The sequence below is a fragment of the Lagopus muta genome, chromosome 1 (assembly GCF_023343835.1).
Source record: "Lagopus muta isolate bLagMut1 chromosome 1, bLagMut1 primary, whole genome shotgun sequence".
Taxonomy (NCBI): domain Eukaryota; kingdom Metazoa; phylum Chordata; class Aves; order Galliformes; family Phasianidae; genus Lagopus; species Lagopus muta.
This window is the reverse complement of record NC_064433.1, coordinates 136,356,121-136,380,096: the sequence shown is the minus strand read 5'-3', so window position 1 is coordinate 136,380,096 and position 23,976 is coordinate 136,356,121. Positions and strand designations below refer to the sequence as shown.

Below are 23,976 nucleotides of genomic sequence, written 5' to 3'. Positions count from 1 at the left end.
GGGCACACTGCTACTCACATTCAACTTGCCAGAAGCCTCAGATCCCTTTCTGCAGGGCTGCTCCTCCGGCCCCTCATCCCCTAGCCTGATAACCTGGATGGTGCAACAAAGTGAACCCTCAGCTAGAGCCCTCCTTTCTCTCTGCAGGAGCAGAGGAAGGGCTCAGTTTGGGCAGGAGATGGAGTAGCCCCAGGGTTTACTTCTCACAGGGCAGCCTCAGACTTGCCTAAAGGTCACCCTAGAGGGCAGAGGTGGTTGTACCACGCTGCATTTTCAAGGCTCAGATCTGAGGAACTGGCGGGAACCAGGAAGCGAGGTGTACCATGCTCTTTTCAAAGCCTCTTTTCAAAGCATTTGCATAACTAATGCTGTGTGCTTTATACCTATTCCCAGCTGTCCCATACGAAACTCGGGCTTGTAGCAGCTCTCTTGGGCAAAAGGAGAAAGGTTTGCATACTGATGAGGAACGCACAGGCACTCTTTGTATTTGTTTCTCATGCCCCTTCCTTTATAATGACAGAATGCAGACAAGATCAGTAGTTGGTATGGTTTTATTATTTTCATCTTCTTGACACACAAATATGACTGAGTGGTACAAATAAATAGCCCGTATACAAAGGAAAACAGTTTTATTAAGGAATCCGTATGACATGGCAATGGTACAGACTTTCTTGTTACATGAGGGGTATAATTTGAATGAGTTAATAAAGAAGATGCCTTTTGGGATTTTCCGTTCTTCTGCGATAATTTCCTTCAGTCTGGAGGTATTTAGAGTTGAGACACATTCAGTGGGACCCCATCTGGACTCTTGGATCACTGCTGCCCACATCGTTCCCATTCTTTAAAAGAATTAAAGATCTCAGTAGCCAGAACTAGCAAGCCAGAGCTGTGTGCTCACAGCCCACTGTGTCTGCACAAATCCTATTTGTAGTTCACTCTGGTGATGTAGCTTAACTAAATGTGGTTGTTTCCTGACAAGGATGGACTGGCTCTGCAGCATCCAACAGTTTTATTTCTTTATTTCCAGAAGCTCTGGGGAGCACAGTGACAGGAAGCACTCACTTTCTCTTTGGTTTGCATCTCAGCTGTGTCAAAATTCTCTCACTGCTCTGCAAGGGCCAGAAGGACTGCTGCAATAATTGCTGGGGGGCAGGCCAGAATGCTGTGAGGTCTGTGGGATATTACTGTACTTCTTCATGTTAAAAGTAGCCTGCTTTGTCTGCATTCACCCACAGGCTGGTTTCTGCACACCAGTTCTGTAGTTTGGAGCCTTTTTATTGGTATAGGTGACTGTATCCCATTTGGGACATCCATATTCACTTGCCACCACTGAAAACATCATACCTGACAGCAGTATTCTGCATCGCACACACTCCAGAAGCCTGCTGTCATGCTGCTTGTCAAGTGAGGATCACACCGTTCTGCAAAACTGTTCTTGCACTTGCAGCTCGGCAGAATACAAGCAATGGAGGCAGTTAGGGGCAAGTCAGAAACAGTGACAGGAGATGTGATCCTTCTGGATAGTGCGCAGTCCCTCAAGTGATGGGAAGAAGAGAAGAAATGCTTCCCTCCAGTTCCCTACTCTTTCTACTACCGAGCGACTTTCGCTCCGTGCTCCTCCATGCTCGCTCATCACTTGCTGCACAAATTCAGCCACTAGATGGAGCGTTTCCACAGCCGAGAGATGCATCTGTGGCATCAGGGCTGGAAGGGATGCTGCCCAGAGGCACTGAGTGACACCATTGTGTTATTACCTGCCGACTACAGGTGGACAGGGAAAAAAGCTAAAAATGGTGTGGGAAGTTGCATTTTAATATGAGATTTTCAATATGCTTTTTCAATATGCTTTTCAGTACTTCTATTGCTGGCTCCACTGACAATACAAAAATGTACAACTGCAGCTTTAATTCTCAGCCTCTATCATTTTTTGTTGTGCACAATCTTTTAAAGATTGAGGCAGAACTGTAGAAGAAGATGCTAAATTACCAAGCTGCTTCACACCTTAGCCTTAAGTGTGGATTTGTCAAATATTTGTTGCCTTTGAACAACCTGGAATGAAGGAGAATCACTGAGACAGTCATTTCTTCTCTCTTTGGAGGTCTGGAGAAAATTAAGGACACATTTTCTAATTTTGAGGGGGCTTGGCTGTGCCCTGTGCTACAGCATTAGTCTTAGTCATTAGTTTCTCTGTTAAAAGAAAAAGAGAAAGAGAGAGACAGAGAAGGAGGGTGAGCAAGGGACATATCCAGAGCAGGACTTGACCTGCTTCTGGTTTTGGGGACCAAAGAGAGTTGTTTGTTCTTCAATCAGAAATGTGAGAGGATGAGCTAGAGATGACGGCCACATGTTCAGCAGTAGGAGGCACACTGACTGTGTGAGCACTTCAATGTGGAGGTGTTTGGGGTCCAGCCTTGGCTATTCAAATAGCTCAATATCCAAATACCCAAGTCAATCTTTTGTGATTTCCATACTACTGCTCACTACTGGGAGGTATATTGCTGAAGTGAAGTGCTGGGGAAGCTTTTCACTGTGGTCTACTTAGAGAGGACGTAATAATCTAAAATGATTTACTGAACTCTGCTGCTGGTGGGAGCCTGCATGGTTTCTTTGCCTGCCCTGATCTCTGCCCTCCACTGACCATGAACCCTTCCTCTAGAACGCTGCCAGGCACAAGGCATCAGCCACCTCTCTAGGAAGCCTGTCCCAATGTGTGACCACCTTCATAGTAAATTAATGCCCAATGCCCAGTCTGACTGTCCCTGGTGCAGCTTTTTGCCATTCTTTTGCATCCTGCCATTAATTCCCATGAGCAGAGCCCAGAACCTCTGTCTGCTTCCCCTCCTCAGGGAGCTGTGGAAAGTAATCAGGTTGTCTCTTGGCCTCCTCCAGCCTGGACAGCCCAGTATCCTCAGCTGAGGTCCGTTTAGTTGACACAATCTATTGCTAAGCCAGGGCTTCAAGGAAGCATTATCAAAAATGGCAAAAATATTAAGAATAATAATACCTTTCTACATTCAGTGAGAGCTAAGGACACAATGCCCTCAATGACCACAAGGGATGTTTGCTTTCACTGTTTTTTAGTTGAGCAGAAAGCTGTTGTTTAGTGTGGAAAAAGAACTGTACAAATTACACCCGTCACACAGAACTGCAAAAGCCAGGAAATGTGCCTGCAGGAGCTGCAGCACTCTTCGATCCTGATTAGACATGGTGAAACCCTGGAGGGCTCCCTCACTACCTCTTCCATGAACAGGGGCACAGAGCATCACCCACATGCTGAAGGAGCCCTCCAGGGGACTGGAGTTAGGAGTGGGGAATAAAACTTTTACCTTCTGTTGTATATTGCTTTTGGGCAAGGGTTGCAGCAGGGTTTGAGCCTGCCCGTTTGCAGTTTCTGCTATAGCTGATGTTGATGTGCGTCGTCCTCCTATCTTTCTCTTTCTTAAATATTTATATACTTAAATACTCAAATACTCATTTTTTAAGGATGCATTTGGTGCCAGTCCGTCATGTCTGAAGTGCAGGTGGCACGTGCTGCTCACACAGTTAACTTCCTGCTGGACAGAAGCTTTTCATTTGTCACAAGGCAGCCGTCTCTCAGGTGGGAAAAAAGGGCAACAACAAGAAAAAAGCACTTAGATTTCTTTTGAAAGATTAAAATGAGAATAATAAAAATGGCTTCTCTTGTACCAACAAGCAAGTCTTTCTGCTGTTGCAAAAGGCCAGCTCACAGAATATACTTGCTGGTGCAAGGGCTTGTTGTAAGGGCTTTTCTCCAATGGGAAATGAAATCATGTACAACAAAACGTAAATCAGAGCTTAGGCTTAGCACAAAGTCCTTTACATGTGCCAGCCCATAAAAGCAGCGAGGATGACATACACCACCATGCAGAAGGGCAGCATTGTACAAGTGATAAATTCCCTATAGCCTCTCTTTTGAGGACCAGTCTCTTATACAAATGTGATTCTCATTTTATGAGCCTGCAGGTGCCAGGAAGCCTAATTTGTGGCATGTTGTGGGCAAGAAATCAAATCCTAAGCCATGCTGGTAGCCAAGGGACATGTGTCCCTAATCCCTCCTGATAGTGTCCCCTGGACAGCCCAGTTGTCTGTCACCTATTTGACTTGAGTGCATTACGCCAGCAAATGGATTTGCTCCTTGTGTGCTACCAGCTCACCTGCATCCTCACTGCCTGACTGCTGCAGGTCAAGGCACCCTGCCAGCCAGGGACAGAGCAGCAGCTGTGCCGCTGGGGCAATGTGCTGCAGAATAGCATCTGAAAAAGCCAAGGGGAGGCACAGGCAAAGGGAGAGGGGCTGTGCACGTGAGAACTCTCTTCTTGACCAGCCCTGAAGCTTGGTTTCACCTAAAAGATTGGAGTTTGAATTGGCTTTTTGAGCACGGATGACTGGGGAAAAAATTAATTGACTCTTCAGGCCATGCCTTTAAATACCCCAAGTTGCCACTATAGGCAAAGAGTGCTAATATAAAATAGTGCTAAAAGCACTCCTGGAGTGCATGGGAGAGTTTTGTTCTAACATCTCTCTGTCACAGCTTTCATAGAATCACAGAATCACAGAACCAGCCCATCCCCACCATGCCCACTAACCACATCACAGAATCACAGAATCACAGAATTGTAGGGGTTGGAAGGGACCTCCAGAGATCATCGAGTCCAACCCCCCTGCCAAAGCAGGTTCCCTACAGCAGGTCGCACAGGTAGGCATCCAGGCAGGTCTTGAACATCTCCAGAGAAGGAGACTCCACCACCTCCCTGGGCAGCCTGTTCCAGTGCTCCGTCAAGGGCCTCATCCCTCAGGGCCACATCCACACAGTTCTTGACCACCTCCAAGGACAGTGACTCCACCTGCTCCATGGACAGCCTGTGCCAATGCTTTGCTACAACACCATTCACCAGATGCAGAGGGGCAGTGAACCATTCCATCCTCATTTCTCCATAATACAGTCTGTCCCACGCACACTTTACAGAATCCACTGATATACATTAAACACAGAAAGCCACAGCCCATCAACAATGTCCAGTTATACTGGCTGCTTCCTGTTGCTCCATGTCACATCAACCTGTAAAATCAGCACTTGCTAAGACTTTTGGTGCCAGCTGCAGCGCTGGCAGTGTCCACACACCCAAGGACCCAAGCGGGGACAGAACTTCAGGTGAAGTTGAGCTCCCCTGTCGGGGCCTTCAGCCCCTTCTGCTGACATGGCCCTCTAGAGTGTCCCTCAGAGCCTTTCAGCATTGAGCTTTCCACACTTACACTAGTTGCATGTTTGTCTGCAGTTATTAAGAATAACTTGAAATGGTTTATCCCTATCAACAACAATGCATGCTGCATAAGACTAAAGTACAAATAACTTCAGAGAAGGCTAAATCATTATTTTCACAATATTCGCGAGGTTGAACGTTTGCATTCACAGTAAATCCCATTGTAGCATCAATGTCCTTTCAGGATTTTTCACAGACATTTCCCCCTTCCTTCCCTCCCTACTAGCCATTGAGTGGCTAGCAGTGCCACTCAATGCAGCCATAGACCAACAGCCCCTATTAACTGGTGAAAAGGCAGAGCCAGGAACAAGCGCTTTTTGACATAATTAAAGCTGACACCGCTTACCACCATTCCTGGAAGAAGTACGAGCAGGTTTTCATTAGAATACGTAAATACAGATAGAGCTCACTCTGAAGAGTTGTCTTTGTTACAAACAAAACCCACTAGTTAGTACAGGGAGTCTGGAGCAGGACTGAATTCACACCGATCTCAAAGCCCCTCTCATATTTAATTTATAAACTGATGATTAATTCAGTGATTAGCTAATTCGCTTGCAGTGATTAATTTAATTCATGTCTTCAGGCTAATGTTAGGAAAGAAAAAAGCCCAGCTCAGACAGATGCACATCAATGTCCTTGTGATTAAAAAGTGATAACGTAATGCCCCAGAGAGTAAAGGAAGAAAGAAAGATTGAGCAAATCAGTGGCACAATTAGTTGTAAGGTCTCACTTAAGCTGCAACGGTATTTTTTAGCTGTGATGTTTAAACGTGTCAGTTACTCTAATGATCAGTGGTTTAAAAGAAGAATCTAAGGGTCCTTCACTGTAGCTTTCCACTGTGTATTTGGAGAATGGTGCTGCTTTGGAGCAGTCCTCCAGCTCTGCTTTTCTGCCACTTGCTGTGCCAGCTGCCTGCCAGCTAGCCTCCCTTCCAGCAGTGCCTCCCTCATCCTTCACCAAACCCTTTGATGACAGTACTCGGTACTTCTTGAATCCAGGCTGCTTTTTTCTGTTTTCAGTAGGGCTGTCATCACATTTTGATGCACCACGCGATAGGGATGATTTGGAGGACTTCTCTGTTTTAGACAAATTGGTCTCCTTGGGGACAGAATTGCTTTTAGATTCTACACCATCACTTGGCAAAACAGTTCGATAGTTCTCAGAGTCACCTCTTCCTGAGCTATCAGTGCTGTGCTTCCCTATCTTATCTGAAGGCTGTCGCTGGTATTCCTCTGCTCCCCGGGGCCCACTCCTTTCCTCTGTAATACCAGTTCTATCCATAATTTTTTTATCAGATGGTGGTGTTGATGGTTTCTTTTTGGCTGTGACATTCTTCTCTTGGCGCTTCAACAACAGATCTGGGGATGAGGCCTGGCGCATCCTAGGACCTGGATCTTTGCTTTTATCTTTTACAGCCTTTGCGTCAGGCTTTCTAAAACCTTCAATTACAGTTTCTTGTTTCTCTTCCCACGGAGTCTTTTTCCCAGGCTTTGCTGGTTTATTCAAGGGAAGTATCTGCTGGTTCCCAGAGCGCTGGTGTTCATCATCCTCTTTTGCAACCTTTGTTTTGGGTGGCATGACATCCCCTGCTACTGGAGTCTTCTGCTTCCTATCTCCTGAAGAGTTTTTTTCTTTGAAATTCACCTCTTTGTTTGAAGGAGGTGTCAGGAGCTCAGAATTTGGCTCTTCATCTTTTTCTTTGACAACATTAGTTTCAGGCTTCTTAAAGCCTTCAGTAGCTGATGTTTGTTGCTTTTGATCTGGAGAATGCTTTTCTTGGGGCAAAACCGCTGTCTCTGATGATACTGATCGGTACTTCCTGGGACGAAGAAATTTCTTCTTCTCTTTTGCATTGCTATCAGGCATTGTGAAATCCTCAGAACTTTTTTGCTGTTTTTCTCCTCCTGGAATGTTTTTCCCAGGCTTTGCTGATTTACTTGAAAGAGGTAACTGGTGCTGCCTCTGGTGCTGGTGTTCATCATCTCCTGTTACAGCTTTTGTTTCAGGTGACTGGACATCATCTGCTTCCAGTGCCTTTTGCTTCTTCTCTGCTGAAGAATTTCTTTCCTGAGGTCTCTCCACTGTGTTTGAAGAAGGTGACTGGGGCTTCTCAGAGGTGTGTTTAGTCTTTTTTTCAGCCAACTTAATCTCAGGCTTTACAGAGTCACCTGGTGCTTTTTTTTGCCGTGTGTCTAGAGGGGAGAATTTCTTGTCTCGTTTTACCAGAGGACTTGATGATGGCATTTGCTTTTTAGGATCGTATGAAGTATTTCTCTCTCCTTCAAAACTCTTTTCATGCTGCACTGTATTATCTTTCATATCTCGAAAGGTATTCTCCTCATCACTGGTCTCATCATCATGTCTTGCTGTATTTCTTGGCAGCGCTGAATAATCCTTGAAGTTCAACTTTATGTTTCTTTTTCCCGCAGTGTCATTTGTGTGTCTCGTTGGTTCGCTTGACAAGGACAGCTGGTGTTTCTTGTTATTGCTGCAGATGTTTCCATCTACTGTCATATCATGTTCACGTTTAATGAAATCTCTAGAAGGTGTTCGGCACTTCAAACCATGCCCAGAACTTTTCACTCCTTGAATGTTGGTGTCATGCTCTGAGGGAGGCCACTGGGATGTTTGAGGACTATGAGCATTCTTCCCACTTGAAAAGTTATTTTTGTGATCCATCAAATCACTTGTTAATACTTGTTCCTGCTCAGATTTATACAAGACATCTGGCTCTTCTCTTTCCTCTGTCTCCATCCTATCATTGCCATGCTTCGTGTCATTGTCTGAAGACAAAGGCTTACGCTTTTCATGTTTGGAGACATTCTCAGTACCTTTTGCACACTTCTTTTGGCCTGACACCAATTCAGATGAAGGAAACAGGTTCTCTTCCAACACATCACTTCCTTGCTTCAGGGTATCATCTGAAATCTGCGTTTGATTCTTCTCCAAGGGTAACAGGGGATTTCTTGCTAACACAGTTTTATTTGCATGTTTTCTTATCTTCTTAGTTGAAAATGAAAGACTGTTCTCAAGGCTCTGACAAGTAATTGTCTCTTCAGCTGCAGCATATTCGTTTTCTGTTGAGTGATTTGGGGACAGTGGCTGGTTATTAAAATCACAGGCAGTTTTCTTCTCCACTGCAGCATTGTTTTCATGTACTGCTGACTCACCTGAAGAGGGTGGTGGATGCTTCTCAGAGCCACGACTGGCATACTCATCATCTACACCACCAGCTTCCGGTGTTACCAGACCAGTAGGTGGAAGGGCTGGGGAATTTCCAAGCGTGTAATGGATTCTTTGTCCTACAATCCCACTTGTTAGTGTTGTTACAGGGTTTGATGAAGGTGTCAGCCATACTTCGGAGTCAGGCGATGGCAGCTCATCTGCAGTGGTCTCTTCACATTCAATGAAACTGTTAGATGGTTTGTAACACGTCTCCAGGTCAGTGAAGGTACTCCTGTCCAGGACTCCATTGTTTGAAGGACTCATCATCACATTTGAAGAAGGTAACTGGTCCTCCCTAAGATCCTCATCTACAAAGTACAACCTGTGCCTCACAAACTCATTTGGCAAAGGGCCTTCTTTCCTATCCCAGTCAGAAGGGATGTGTTCTTCTACAGCACCAGATTTCTGCTCCTGGAGATCACTTGAGGAAAGTGTGGGTTTGGTCTGATTTGCATCTGGATTTGATATCTCAGCACTGGAATTACTGAAGTGATTTTCTAGGCTGGGCATTTGAGGTGGCTGTGGCTGCTTGGTTTGGGGTTCATTTTGCATTTGGCAGTTGGGCATTTTGTTCTCCTGTTCTTTTGTAGCTGAGATCTCACTATAATTTTTGCTAGAAGTAGAGTACATTTTGTCTTCACTATGATATTTCTCTCCTTTTTTTTCTTCCTTGGAACCTTTGCCTCTTAAACCTGGTGCCTCTTTCTGAACTGCTAGTGGCCTTTTGTTGGCAGCTTGTGTTATATGGCTTAGGTGTTGATCCTGCATTGGAGGCTCAACTTCACAAAGTGCTTGATCTCCTGGAGAGTAAAATGGAAGGGTATTTTCCAGTACTTTCTGCTCTGGGAAATATTTTTGGCCTGCAAAGAAAGGATCCTTTTCTGGCTCTGTCAAATCTTGGTCAGCTTCCTCCAAACTGTATACATGCATAATTATTTTGGGAATCTCGCCTGTTTTAGTATCCTGAGGACTTAGTTCACTGAATCCTTCAGCTGTGCTAGAGTAAGGTACATTAGAAGGTGGGCTGTCATCCTTGACATGTTGCACAGCCTTGGTAGTCCTCATTAGTGAAGATGTATCAGGCCCAGCTAATAATTTATTCCTATCGCGATCTAGATTATGTTCAGATGAGAGAACATCACAGTCTGCAAGGGCTTTATTTTTGCAGATGGAAAAAGAGCTTTCTAGACTAGGATTGAAATGAGGTCCTTGCCTTGAGGAATCTGTACTGGTCTCAGCACTGTCCTTTGCATGAGGCATCTCTTTGGGTGCCACTGGTTCTTCTTTGTCCTCCGTGTCCTCTGCTGCATGTAGTGATGTTTTGTTCTCATCAGGCTTTCTCTCAGAATTCCCCTTTTCCTTCAGCCCTGTGTTGTGATCACAAGGCTGCATCGTGGCGTTATTTTTTGACCAACTCCATGGATGGTTAATTTCGGTAGCCATGCTGAGTCTGGGCACTGGCACCATGGAGCACACTAAGTACTGGGACTCCGGACTGTTTATGTCTGTGGCTGCCAGTGCTGCCATGCGCAGTACTCTGACCTCTGGCTTACGGATAGCTTTTCTGCTTGGGAGGGTTTTTGTCTTTTTCTCACCTTTGCGCAAGAGTGATGCTTTCACCTCTGTGGCTGAACAGAGGGAGCTTTGCTCAAACTGCTCCTTCAGCTTGGACAGGACTGAGCTCCTGTTTACTATTTTTGGCAAGCTGCTGTTTGGCCCTTTCTTTTTCCAGATGGGAATCTTTTCCTTGTCTTCTTTTTCTTCGGCAGCCAAAAATTTCTTCAAAATGTTCTTCACTGTGTTTTTCCCACTCACGCTGCCCCACCTGACCCTCTCAGTGGGCACCGTGTCTTCATCCTCTTCTGCAGCCTTTCCATCTCCTCTTCTCTCTAATTTGTTGCTAGCCCTGTTCACCCATAGCCTCTCTTTAATGACCAATTTACCAACTTCTCTTCTTTTTTTGACATAAGGCTCGCGATTGTTGTTCAGAAATCTGGACCGCAGTAGCTGGAATCGGGTAGGGTAACGGCCCCTGTTTGAGTCTGGAGATGACTGTTTGCAACTCACCTGGTTTTCTTTACCTTCCTCCCATTTTGTCCTCTTGCTTCTGAGCTGCGGGTCGCAGGCGGCAAGCTCGGTGACGTACAGCAGCAGGCTGCTGAGGACAGCAAAGGCCCCTTGCTCTGTCACCATCCTATTGAGCTTCTTCTTCAGCACCAAAGGGTCTATCAGCATCTTATCTCCACAAGAGTTACTGCTTTTGGTGCTGCACAAGAGAAAACACGCATATTCTTTTCAAGTTGTCAACATTGCTGCTACCTTCTCATTTTGCTTTAGTGGCATGCAAAAAATGGAAAAAAATACTTAAACTTATAAATTCTCAAGAGAGTCATCATTAGTGGCCTGTTAAAAAGCATGCAGAGTGCTTTACAAGCTTTGTGAGGCATTGTGTAGCAGGAGCGTGCAGAGCTTCACAGCCCCCATGGCGCCACTGGCTGTTTCTCCTGCACTTTGCGGCAAGTGGGAGCACTCAAGGGCATGAGCAACAGTAGCTGGGGTGACCACATCTCCTCTGTGTCCCCCCTTGCTCTAATTTGGTATCAAAGTGTCCAAATGCAAGGGCAACATCAAAGATATTTTCCACTCCTGCTTAGTAAAGTGTAGGTAAGGATAAATACGTTGAAGACGCAGCTGGCAAGAGAACATGGTTCTGCCTTTGGGTTATAAAAACAGACTCTTAAAAAGACTCAAATGATTAAAACAAAATCTCAAGGCTGGGGAGCATGAACGTGTTACTGATAGTTTTTGCTACTGGTAGTGCTTAGAAGTAAGTAAGCTTCCAAAACAAAATAAATAAAAATAAAATAAAATGTCATTGTTTGCTTTTTGATTGAAATCAGGTGTACAAGTAGTTCAGATATTATGCTCTTAAATCCGCTTTCCGAAAGGGTACGGGCACACAGGGTCAGCACCACCTGACTTAACAATAATCCTGGCAATGTCATTTGACTGCAAACCCCCTTAATCTGGAGCAAGAAGGATGATATGTTGGACCTACACTTGAGATATTGAAGAATCAGGCTCTTGGACAGCTGGGGATTTAGGCAATGCTTTAATTGGTATGGATCAGTTACTAAATAAAATACTGAACTCAGCACAAAAGCTGGAGTGTGAAGTCAATAACAATAGATTGGGTTGGGAGGGGAGAAAGCAAGAGGTGTCAGCTTTCTAACACCAGAAAAATCTGGAAGGTTACTCCATGCAGTGAAATAGCTTCACGCACAGAATGCAGCCTGCATACCAGGAGGGTATTAATTTTTATAAGCAGAAGCAGAAGAAGAAATTCTTCCAATTAAACCTATGGGTAGAAAATGGAGAAAGGCTGTGGAGGCTCATCCGTTGGGGAATGTCTTCCCCGAAAGGTCTGGGCAGGCCCAGCTGTGCCCCAGCACCTGGCACCCCACAAACTCCAAAAGAAACTGAAACCAGCCCCCCTACTGTGATATTGCAGGGGCTGGTTACAAAGTGAGGGGCTGCTCCTCAACCACTTGGGTGATGACATTTGGATTCCACTTGGCTGAGTTTCAAGCGCATGCACATATTGAAAATTACATCCCTCAGCAGCGGGATGAAGTTGCCATCTTGAATGGAAGAAGGTCTATTTATAATGACTTTGTAGATATTTTTAGGGGCCAAGGAAAGAAAAAAGCATGACAACTGGCGTATGTCTAATGTAACAAACAATACTGCATTGGTTTTGATTGGGAAGAACTGCATTTCAACATAGCACAGGTGCTCTCTCCCACATGGACAATGTGGTAACATCTACCCTATCCCTTACTGAATTAGCCAGGGGCTGAAGAAGCAAGGCTGCCGTGTTATATCAAGATCCCCATTTGTAACAACTATGGACATTTTCAAAATTAAAACCTAATAAATAAATAACAAATTGGGGTATAACTAAGGCTAAGAATATCCTAATTCACTCTTTCTACTAGAGCTGGTCAGGATTTTCACTGAGAGCTTTCCATGGCAGAAGATTGCTCCTCTCCTCCCTAAAAAGCGCCTAGTATGTTCAGAAACACACGCAGGCACATCAATCATTGTGATTTAAGCTCTCTGATGTCTCAGAACAGCAGCAGAACAGATGCCCTGCTTGTCTCTCCCTACCATACTACTTCAGATACAATAAATGTTCACAGTAAAATATGGACTAGTCCTGTTCTCAGTGAGGTCTGCATAGTCAAACTACTATTGATTGTGAAGGGAAGAAGATCAGATTCTCTCTACTATGTGTATTAAGAGTAATTTATGACTTAAGAGCTATGAAATCCATACAACTTCATTAAAGTATACCACTTGTGAGCTCTGTTCATGCTTTTCCTTTGATGCTGGTGGTAAGATATAAAATAGCGTGTTCTTATATGCTGCCCTCAGAAATTAGGATTTATGGGAATACTGCATTGCCTTAAGCAGCAAGACATGTTGCATGGGTCGAGTGTTTGATCCGTGTTCACCACCTCAGAGAGGGAGTGCGATGATGAGGATTTCTCAGGCATACCAGGTTTGGAGTGTGACCATCATTTTCACTGGGCTGAGACACCATCCCTAGCATTTCTTCATCACCTTTTCTTATTTGCATCCTGCTTTTCTTTTACCGAGTGACCTATCAATGAAATATAATCTCCTCCAGATCAACTGCATGTTGTCAGCTCTAGTCTCACCTATATCTGGAAGGAATGGAGCAGGTACCCACTGTATGCAGGCGGAACTCCAAACCTCTGAAAAAGTCACCTCTGAGTGAATTATGTCACAGGACAAGCTGGCTGCACAGACCCCTCTCTGAGGCTGGGAAATGGCCTGAAGAAGACTTCAGCCTCTTCTCCTGGAGATTTGCGTTGTTCTTAAAGCACATGATGCTGCCTTGACATACTGCCAGCTCCTGGAAGCGCTGCTGTAAGGATGTGGTTTTCGGTGTCTGGAGCACAGTTCACTTGGGCCTCTATGGGAGGTAAGGCCATCTTCAAAAGTGTCTTGCCTTCTTGGCCCGTGAATAATTAAGATACATAAGACAGGCAATTTACTTATTTATTTATAGGTTCTTTGGTGACACTTAGCACAGCAGTGCTGGAGTGGCAACAGCCTGAAATGTTAACGGGCCGCAGTGCAACCCTATCCCAGAGGCTGGCCTGTCCTGAGGAAACCTCTGTAGTGGGCAATGCCATGTGCGGACAGGGGACAGCAAGCACTCTCCTCCATCCCTGCCAACACCCCCAGCCCACCTTTCCCAATGTGTGAGGGCTCTGGGGGCTGCAGAAAATAGGGTGGGGGAATCCTGTAGTGCTTGCTAAAAGTGTACGACTGGCAGTGAGGCCTTTTTAGTGTTCTCGATGAAATGGCAGCCAGTACATCTCACCCCAGCCAGTGCAGAAATGGTGCTTTGTGAGTTCAGCCCATGTAAACAACCTTTTAAATCAGATTCTCTTATTTGTCTCTAAAACAAAACTTGGTCCTCATCAGTCTGGATATATGGTGAAGTGGGAACAAAATAGTTGTTCGCACACTTCATCTTTTTGTGATTCTTTTTTCTTTCAAAGGAAGAGGAAAGGTTGAAGCACTGGAGATGCAGGATATGTTAATTTCTCTTCCCTACTGCTGAATTTATTACAGCATCATAAACTGTATATATATATATATACAGCATCATAAGCTAAAAGGAATGTTTTCAGGAAGTCTTGGTATTGTCTTAAATCAAATGCTACTAACAAAAATGGCCCTTCTTGTTTAACATATCTCCAAAGCAAGCAAGAAAGCACCTTGCAAAGCTGAGAAGAGAAAACATGCTAAAACAACAGTGTCTGAAGTAGCTGGTAGTAAGGAAATCCTTTTCATACGGATATTGTCATGCATGCTGCTATTCATAACAACACAGACCACCTGCTCCTGTTTCTGCCACATAACATCCCAGTGACAATCCCAGCAATTGCTTACATGGAAAAACGAATAGGAAAGTACTTATGTATTTTTAGCTATCTTTTTAAAACACAGTTCAGCAGCTGGAGAAAGATAAGAGAAACCAACACCATGTAGTCAGTCACTAACTGTGAAGATTAGAAAGGGTTATGCAGACCTCAGTTTCTGAACTTGTGAGGTAAAATATGAGGTTAAACACCAGGTGCTAATTCCGTGCTTAATTCTTTCACATCATTTCACTAAGAATTCCAGATTTGTGCCCATGCTGCTGGAACATCAGAACCTCCTTCATCCATTCCTACTGTTTACAGCTGCATGTAGCTTTTAAATGAATCATGGTTTTCTGACTTTATTAAGAAAGACAAAGAGAAAACAAAAAGGCGAGAGAAATAAGAAGAGAGAAAGGAAAACAAAGAAAAACAGAAAGAAAAAAAATAGCGATGAAAAGAGAAGGGAAAAGGGAAGGAGAGGGAAGGGAAGATGAGAAGTATAGAGAGGAGAAAAAAAGAAAAAGGAAAAGAAAATGAAAAGGAAAAGGAAAAGAAAAGGAAAAGGAAAAGAAAAGGAAAAGGAAAAGGAAAAAAAGAAAAAGAGTAGTTGTAATGGTTTTATTTCCAGGGGTTCTGTTTCTCAGACTTGTGAAATGTATCAGAGCCTGACTGTTGACCTATTACAACTGCTTGAAGACCTCAGCCAAAAATTCAGATACTGATACAGCAACATATAATCTGCTCAGTCTAAAAATAAATTATGGCGTTTAGGAAATAGTGTAAGATTCATTTATTTACAAATATTTCAGCCTGTTGTATTGTTAAAAAAGTTTGCTCTGAAGACTGAAGAATGACAAAAGTACAATTCAGAAATTTTGGGCGCAGATGATTTTGCTTATCCTTAGGGGTATTTTTAGTCTTGGCTTTTCCTTTTCTGGAAGCTTGTAATGCAACAATACCTTGCACCACTGTGCTGATGCGAGGATCAGCGGTTCATTAAAGGATAATCCGTGAGATAGTAGATTTACAAGTGTCACAGACACATGAGATTTGAGAACATGGTAAAACAGCAGTGGTGAAAGGATTGTCAAGTATACAGAGAATATCCCCATAAGTGGGCACTACCATTAGTTCTGCAAGAAAGCATTAGTTCTCAAAATTAATTTTGTGTGTGTAATTACTGCTCACAGCTGTTTAGAAAGTGGTATTATAGCAAGTTAGACTGAAATCAGTCAAAAGTTTTTATTGATTTTTTTCCATTTGAGATTATCTCACAGGCTTAGGCAGCAATATTTATATTCAAAAAATCCCTACATTTGTAAAAAAAACCCACAAACACTGTAAATACCTAGTTGTTCTTCAGTTATTCAGCTATCTTCACTTGCACACAATCTACATACATCCTTTCAGATTAACTCTCAGCTAATTCCTTCATCATTAAAGTCGGACAGTTATCTACAGGATTTGATATAGTCTTTATAGAAAGAGAAAATGGCAGAGACAGTTTTACTTTTCCTCCATGGACAGTCGGTAAAGGTTCTCGCCCAAGTACTCTAGCCTCTCTCTTTGCTCAAGATCCTGGTACATGCCCTTAGGAACCTTGCTCAGGCCGTACACCAGCCCATAGAGGCAGCCAGCAATAGATCCCGTCGCTGCACTTTCTCCTGCGGGTTCAAGCACAGATGCAAATTTCTCTTAGGGTCACCTTTAAGTACACAACTAAAGCCTGTAAAGCACAGGGGCAGAAGTACAAAGCCACTGATGGAAGGGACATGATGGCTGCACTGCATTAGTCCCAAAGGCTTGTAAGACCCCGTGTCTTCTCCCATGCCTAGGAAGGTAACACCAAGCCCACATACAGCAATGCTTCCGTGATGTGTGCTTCTGAGCTAGAGCTGGTCTCCATCTCCTGGCTCCCACGGTATCTTTTCCCACACGTTCATCTGATCACTTTTAGAATGTATGTGGACTTTTAGGATTCACAGCATCCTTTCTCAGTGTTTGAAAGGAGCACCTCCTTTGGTCTGTTTCAGAGTTTTCACTCACTCTTTGTACTTGGTACCCTCTAGTTCTAGTAGTGGAGGAGACTACATAAGGTTGCCAGAGACAGAGAGAGGTATGGCCAGCAGAGTGGACAAGATCATCCCTGACAGCACAGATTGACTGCTTATTTTGGCTGGGGAAAACCCCACTGCAACCCAACAGCTCTTGCAAGCAGATAGCCATTATTAAGAAAAAGGGAGGGAAGAGTAACTGCAGCAGTCTCTGCCACATGGCAAACGCCATAGGATCATAGAATGGTTTGGTTGATTTTAAAGATTTTAAAGATCATCCAGTCTCAACCCATCAGTTCAGGCTGGCCAGGGCCCCATCCAACCTGGCCCTGAGCACCTCCAGGGATGGGGCATCATAGCTTCTCTGGGCAGCTGTGCCAGCACCTCATCACCTTCAATGGTGGTGACATCTATGCTCTAGATTGGAGAGTGTGCCTAACAATACAGCAAAGCACTACATATGATTTAAACCATCCAACCATGTTAAGCAGCAACAATATGCATTGCTGTGCCTGCAGGTTCTTGCTGACAGTGAGAGACTGTCAGCTTCCACCATTGTGACAGGGCAAAGGTGGACACAGGTGTTTTTGTGCTGGGATCATTGCCCACATCTGCTCTGGCCCAGCAGTATGCAGATGACAGTAAGAGAATTACTTTGTGAAAAGCCATTAAAATAATTTATTGCATGCCTCTATGATTTATTTGCCTGGCACTTGACTGGGCACTGTACCATTTTTCTCCCTTACTTGACTTCACTATATGCAGTTAAAATGTGGCTTTGCCAAAGGTGCTAGTATTTTGGCAGGGGAAGATGCCAACCCTTTATAAAGTTATAGTAGATTTACTTTTCATTCAACTCTCACAAAACCATGGGACTTAGATGAAGTAACATTTAACAATGACTATAAACAGCTTGCACGGCAGCTGCTGCTAAAAGAATTTTTGATGGTCCAGGGAGGCTGTGGAGTCTCCTCTTTGGAGATCTCCAGAAGCTGCCCGGCCATGTCCCTGGGCACCCTGCTCTGGGTAGCCCTGCTGGAGAGGGCTTGGAATAGGTGTACCCAGAGATTCCTGCCCACCTCAGCCATCCCGTGGTTCTGTGATGGTGCAAAATCAGGGGATGTAAAAGAAATCAGTGGCACAACAGAGTGGTCAATAGCAGCCATTCGTGAGTGGGAGGTCGTGAAACACAATGGGGAAAGGAGGCTGGAAGCCGCGGCAGTGCCCTCACCTCCGTGGAACATGGAGCGGTTGCAGAGCTCTGTCCAGTCCCCGCCGCACCCCAGCAGGGCATCGTAGGCGATCATTGGGGCATCGTGGCCCCGTCTCCCGCCCCGACCTTCAGAACTCCATCTGCGGTATGTCTGCAAGACAGATGGAGGCATCAGGGTGGATCAGTGGAAAGGAGGATGTGCACTGCATCTTGCTTGCCTATCCTGTCCCTGTGTCCTAGGAGTCGCAAGAAGGCATTTGCTACTTGAGCTTTTCTTCACTTTTCACAGTGAGAAGATTGCTGGGCCCATTAATGAGGGGAAGCATCCTGCCAACTACTGACAATTTTGAATTCAGTACATGGGTGTATTCAGTAAATGGGCATCTGCACTTTGTGCTGACGACTGAGTGCAAAACGACTTCTTTCATATTCTATCATAGGATCATAGAATGGCCTGGGTTGAAAAGGACCACGATGATCATCAAGTTTCAACCCCCTGCTATGTGCAGTGTTGCCAACCATTAGACCAGACTGCCCAGAGCCACATCCAGCCTGGCCTTGAATGCCTCCAGGGATCCACAACCTCCTTGGGCAACCTGTTCCAGTGTGTCACTGCCCTCTGTGTGAAAAACTTCCTCCTAGGCTCTGCTGCACTCCCAGTCTCCCTGCTGGGTGATTCCCTTCTGGAAGCAGCACATCTCTTCTAGGGACAGAGGCCACCATGCCCACAGCAAGGACAAGGCATTAGGAAGGATGCAGAGAAACTTGGCAGGCCAGGTACATGGTGAGCCAAGAATGCTAAGAAGTAGATCAAGACAAATTCTTATTTCACACCCTAGAAGTCCTTATTCTTTAAAAATTAGGGTTAGAGACGGTTTATATCATCAGTCCTCCTTCTGCTTTTGGGAAATATTCTCAACTTCTCTTGCGACATGTATGCAAATGTTTCTATTTGCCAAGTTTTACGTGGAGGCTGAAGAAGCTCTGATTCAGCAATTTCTTTAGGGACTCAATTTCAGACTCCGTCAATGACTTTTTCATTCTGAGCCTTTCTCTCACCTTCCATTGAGCAGCAATGAAAAATACTTGCAAGCAGAAGAAACATTTCTTCCCCAAGAGAAGAAAGAAGGGAAAAAAATTAAAAAGACCACAGTGAGGTTTGCAAAGACAGCTGAATTTTCTCTAGAGAAGTAAGTTGAAGAGAACTGCCCAAAATCTCTAAATGAACTCAAGACTCCGATTAATTTATATTAAAATCATAATTTTCCCTTAACAGGAATTGGCAGCTGTAGTTCTTGGAGCTTTAGTTGCATCATGGTAAGTTAGCTTCAGCTGTTTTCCTTTCACGTGGCTTCTATTATGTGTATGAAGGTAAGCACATATATCTACTCACTTCCACCTCTGCCAGTATATACTTAGTGATGGTTTATCTGCACGGACGTTAAACTGGGTAATCCAGCTTCACTTCGTTCTCTTTTTTTTCAGACTAGAGACAGCAGCTGCTTACTCTGCTCTCTGACACGAGCAAACTTTATAGCCTTATTCCTGCAGTTTCCATTCTGGCGGAGCAGCAAGGCCACAGGTGCAGCACTACCAATGCAAGTGCACTGACTGTGGAAGTGCTATTCTGGGCCAGCAAGCCAGCGTCTCAAGTTTCTCTCCATTTAGCCCACACTATCACTGATGTTCTGCGCACATCTGATGTCACCTCGCTTTGCTGGGAATTCCTTACTTGAGGGAGAGCACTCCTTGGGATTGATCTGCTCCAAGACAGTTTCTCAAGCTTTTCAAAAGGGCAGAACATTGCACCCTGGTGCAGCTCTGTGATTTGGTGGCAGCCCATCTTCCCTGGGCAAGGGCAGGTGAGGACCAGCAGTGGGGATGAGTGCAGGTGTACCCATGCTGTCCCTCATGCTGAGAGAGAGAACTGGGCTCCTTACAAGCCCTAGAGGCAATTCCCACATTTCCTCCTTGCTACCAACCCCTGTGGTTGGTCATTACAGCCACCTCCTACCAACATCTGATCACCCAGCTCATACTTATACATTCAAGAAGAGCTAATTTGGATTTTTTTCCCCTACATTTCTAGTTATCTCCAAATTTGTACCTATCTGTCTATACAGAATGTGATCTTTGCTGTTTAGCAATCAAAGCTCACTTTTTTTCTAAAGGGAAATTGCCTTTGCAATATACTCAGATTGGTCCATGCCACATTTGAGCACTTCTCTTTCACATCTACTCTGGCTGTGTCCTCAGTATGGGGCCTCTTCTCATGCCCATGAGACCTGCTGCCAGAAGGGCTACCAGCTATTTGTGGTTTATTCACTGCCTGCAGAAAGGCCATCCGCCCGCTACATCTCTAGACACAAAATGGTTGGGAGTGAAAACTAAAGCAGTCCTGGATAAAAGGCAGGCAAGACAGTTGTCTTGTTGCTTATTCTTTCCATGGCTAAAATAAACATGCTCAGTTTGTGAGCAAAATGGAACTTCTGCCAGAATGTGATTGCTGTTTGTCGGTACAGTCTGAGGGTCAAGCAACATTTCCTTTCCTGTGCATCAAAATGAATAGCATAGTAGGTCAAATTAGTTGGGTTAGGCTCATGAAGATAAGTTTTGTTTCTGCTCTGGGAATTCATTCAGTTCCCTCTTGAAAATGATCATGGGGAAATACCGATCAGTTTAATCTCTCATAAAACCCCGCAAAGACTGCAGCAGAACTTGAAGGAACAAAAAACTAGTAACAAGTTTGTAGTGCTGAATCAATAAAATAAAAAGGGAAGATTTAGTATTTATATTTAAAGCATTTTTTTTCACTACCTAGAGTCAATCTGGCTTCCACTGGCACTTTTCACTGCAGAAACAAACATCTAAATATATACAAAGTGTCTTCTCAGAATAGAGCGGTGTTTTTATACTCTGGAAAAAGGGATTGATTTATGGGGAAGGGTGACAAGGACTACATACTTAGTTCTTAGCTGCTAAGTGGAGAACATTGAGAGGTGCCAGCAAGTATCAGAGTTGTAAACACCAGGGAAGAGGAGTCATTATTTATCTTGAGTTAAGAAGTTATAACCTGTATTAATAAGGCAAAAGAAAGATCACAGATACTGTAAAACAGTACCACATAAAACATGGTAAAAAAAACCTCTTGAGACATTAAAACTAGCGCTGGGGCACTGCAGGTATTTGCAGGTCAGTGCTTAGGAGGGCTGTCTTCTGTTCAAAGGACCTTAGAAACGTTAACCCAGCTCCATTAGGAGGCATTTCTGTGGGACTTGGGCACAGCTCCATTAGGATTCAAGGAGAGCCTCCAGCCTCTCCTTAGCTCTCTTTTCTACCTCAAATAGCTGTGGCTGACAGGGATTCATTTACAAGCTTTATACCCGTGCTGAGCATCACCACATCTGACATTAGGACTTCCTCTCCCATTGTAGAAACCTTTAGCACCTCAGGACTGACTGCAGCTGCTTTTTCCACTAACAAGTACCCACACCAAGGATGGGAGTTCTTTACAGTTTCTTAAAACTTCAGAAGAAAGTAAAGACTTTCTCTCTGCACTGGAAACATTTGTAAAGTATTGGTGTGTCCCACCAACAGCAAAAGCCTTTCTGGGCGCTATCTGAAGTCATGGTTACCTTTTCTCTCTCCTCCGCATCGTAGTTGTCTGGAAAGACGGCTTTGTTCTGGTTCTCCTCATTGATTTCTCTCTCTTCCAAGTAAAACTGCCACTTGGCTTCAAAGTAAAACCAGTGCTCCTGGTATTCTGAATGCAAAAGAAGTTAATGATGTAGTATTTCATCTTGGCAACATTTTCATTTCTACTTCAATAGCTTCTCAAGAAAATGATTGTGTTGACTCATCTGAAAACCTGGGTGTTTTGCGGGAACATACGTTAAACAGGCAGATACACTAAGTATGCATTTTAATATGAGGTGGAACATCCAACTGGAAACTGCAGATGTTAAAAGGAAGAAAGCATTTTCAGAATCTCGTGCTATTTTTACGACATATTAAAATGACATTAAGAGGCATCAAGGTGAGATTTGGAGAACTTACTTAGAAACAGTCTAAGAAAAAGGTAAAAGTCAATGAATTAGAGAGAAAATGTCAGTTCTGTGCCAATTTTTGTACTGTTTTGCTGTGATTAAAGAATATCTAAAAATACTTACATGCCTGAAGTACAAATACTTCCCACCTCAGTTTTTTATTCGTACATTTTCTCCAGAATTTCTGTTCATGACTGATCTTTCAGGAAAGGGTAGATGGGAAAGACCAAAATTTCCATTTGGGTAGATTAAAATCCTTATTAAATGTAGTAAAAAAGAATAAACAACACACATGTCTTTGCCCATACAAATGAGCCAGTTGTAATTACCATAGGCCTTTCTCCTTTTTAATGTAACTTTGAGAAGAATATTGCTAACAACTTTTAACTTTGTGCATGTGAATACTCTTACTAAATTCAGTGTGTTTTCAAGGCAACAATCGACCTTTTATAAAGGCTTGAAAAGGTGCAGAAGTCACACTGAATATGCATACAGAATTTATGCCTGCAGAATTTATGCCTGAGTGAAAAGGCAGATGAGATGAATTAAAAATCAGTGAGATATACATGGCTGCTAAGTGTGCCAAGGCAAACTGGGGATTCAGTGTGGGACTACTTGTGTATGGCTTAAAATATGATCAATTCTTGCTGCTTTCTCCCTGATTCTGCCCTTTTTGGTCACTCCGTGCTGTAAGTAACTGAGGAGCATACACACAATTGAACCAGTTTTCTGAAGGATGTAACATACAAAGAAAGGCTGTGAGTTGGGGCTGTTCAGCTTGCAGAAGAGAAACCTCCAGGGAGGCCTTATTTTGGCCTTTCCATATTTAAAAAGGGCCTAATAAAGACAGAGACATTTTACATGGACATCTAGTGACAGGACAAGGGATAATAGTTTTAAAACAGAATTTAAACTGATTTTGGATAGACATGAGGAAAAAAATTCTTCACTGTGACAGCAATGAGGCACTGGCACAGCTGCCCAGAGAAGCTGTGGTGCCCCATCCCTGTAGGCGCTCAAGGCCAGGTTGGATGGGGCGCTGGGCAGCCTGAGCTGGGGGGGCAGCCCTGCCCATGGCAGGGGTTGGGATGGGTGGGCTGTGAGGTCTCTTCCAACCCAAACCATTGTGGGATTCTATGATTTTTCTTCTTTTCCTAAAAGGCTGCACAGGTTTTTCTCTTAGCCAATTCAGATCTTTAAAGCAGTTAAACGCCATGTAAACAAAACCATGCTGCCTTGTATGATCCAATACCTCCAAGAGGTGGTAGATCAGCAGCCACATGGCCCCATATATGTGGGAATGTACATCTGCCCTTCTTCTGTGCCTGTTTTGCCTGATTACAAGGAAGCTAGCTGTCAGAATTCTAATAAATGAGCCATTCAGAAGAATGAAAAAGCACACAGCCATTAGGCCAGAGTGTATTTCAAGGGAAAAAATACATCCCATGAAGATTAACCTTATTGGTTGAAGAAAACTACCAATACCCATCCCACTAGTTGATTCCAAAATTGCTTTTAAATACACAAATGAGTTGACAGGTTGTGTTGCATTTTAAAGCATATTTTCCACTGTCCTTTTTCCCCCATGTACATAAAGCATCAAAATGTCATGGATGACTATTTTCTGTATAGTATCTCAATAAGCAAGGAAGAGTGATTATTCAATGCATGGGCTCAGAAGCAAAGGGGGAAAGGAGAGGCAGGAGATTTTGGTTGCATGGACAGCCTGTAGCACAGTCAGGTACCCCATCCACCAGCCACAATGAGGCTCTGGCCCATTTCTTGAGACCAGGTGAAGACTATAGTCACTGATCCATGGCCTGTCTGAAGAGTAAATGTAACTGAGTAACAGAGAGGGGTGTTGAATCTAACCCTCCATGTCTGAACATCATGTTTGTTATCCAAGGAGGGTAAAGCAGCCAAGAAGTGCTTTCTAAAACAGGAGGACTCTGTTTGGCAGGACATCTTTGCAGTGCATCTCACCAGGCAAGGAGCTTATCTTTAATGCAGAAGAATCTTGCTACCAAAATAGGACAAAGCTCAACAATACGGACATTGCCTGCACAGCGTGCCTCAGGAGTCCAACACACATACCTCCATGCAGAGGGGTCCTGCTCTGGTGGAGTGACAGGAACCTGCTGGAAAGTCATTCAAAGAGGATCTCACTCACACTAATCCTGCACCTGCTCCTCA

At 44.0% G+C, this 23,976-nt stretch overlaps 1 protein-coding gene across 3 annotated transcripts in view; it reads right to left on the bottom strand.

Moving 5' to 3' along the window:
- Nucleotides 1-533: 533 nt before the first annotated feature.
- The window catches only part of ADPRHL1 (ADP-ribosylhydrolase like 1), a 34,623-nt gene continuing 11,180 nt past the window's right edge, over nucleotides 534-23,976 (bottom strand). Inside the window, exons 5-8 of one of the 3 annotated variants that reach the window (XM_048956791.1) lie at nucleotides 21,373-21,500; nucleotides 17,756-17,888; nucleotides 15,981-16,134; nucleotides 534-10,773 (exon numbers count right to left, since the gene is read on the bottom strand). In XM_048956791.1, coding sequence (XP_048812748.1) covers nucleotides 6,033-10,773; nucleotides 15,981-16,134; nucleotides 17,756-17,888; nucleotides 21,373-21,500 — 5,156 coding nt within the window. In that variant the 3' untranslated portion in view covers nucleotides 534-6,032. The other 2 variants (XM_048956947.1, XM_048956879.1) reach the window with 2 other exon arrangements.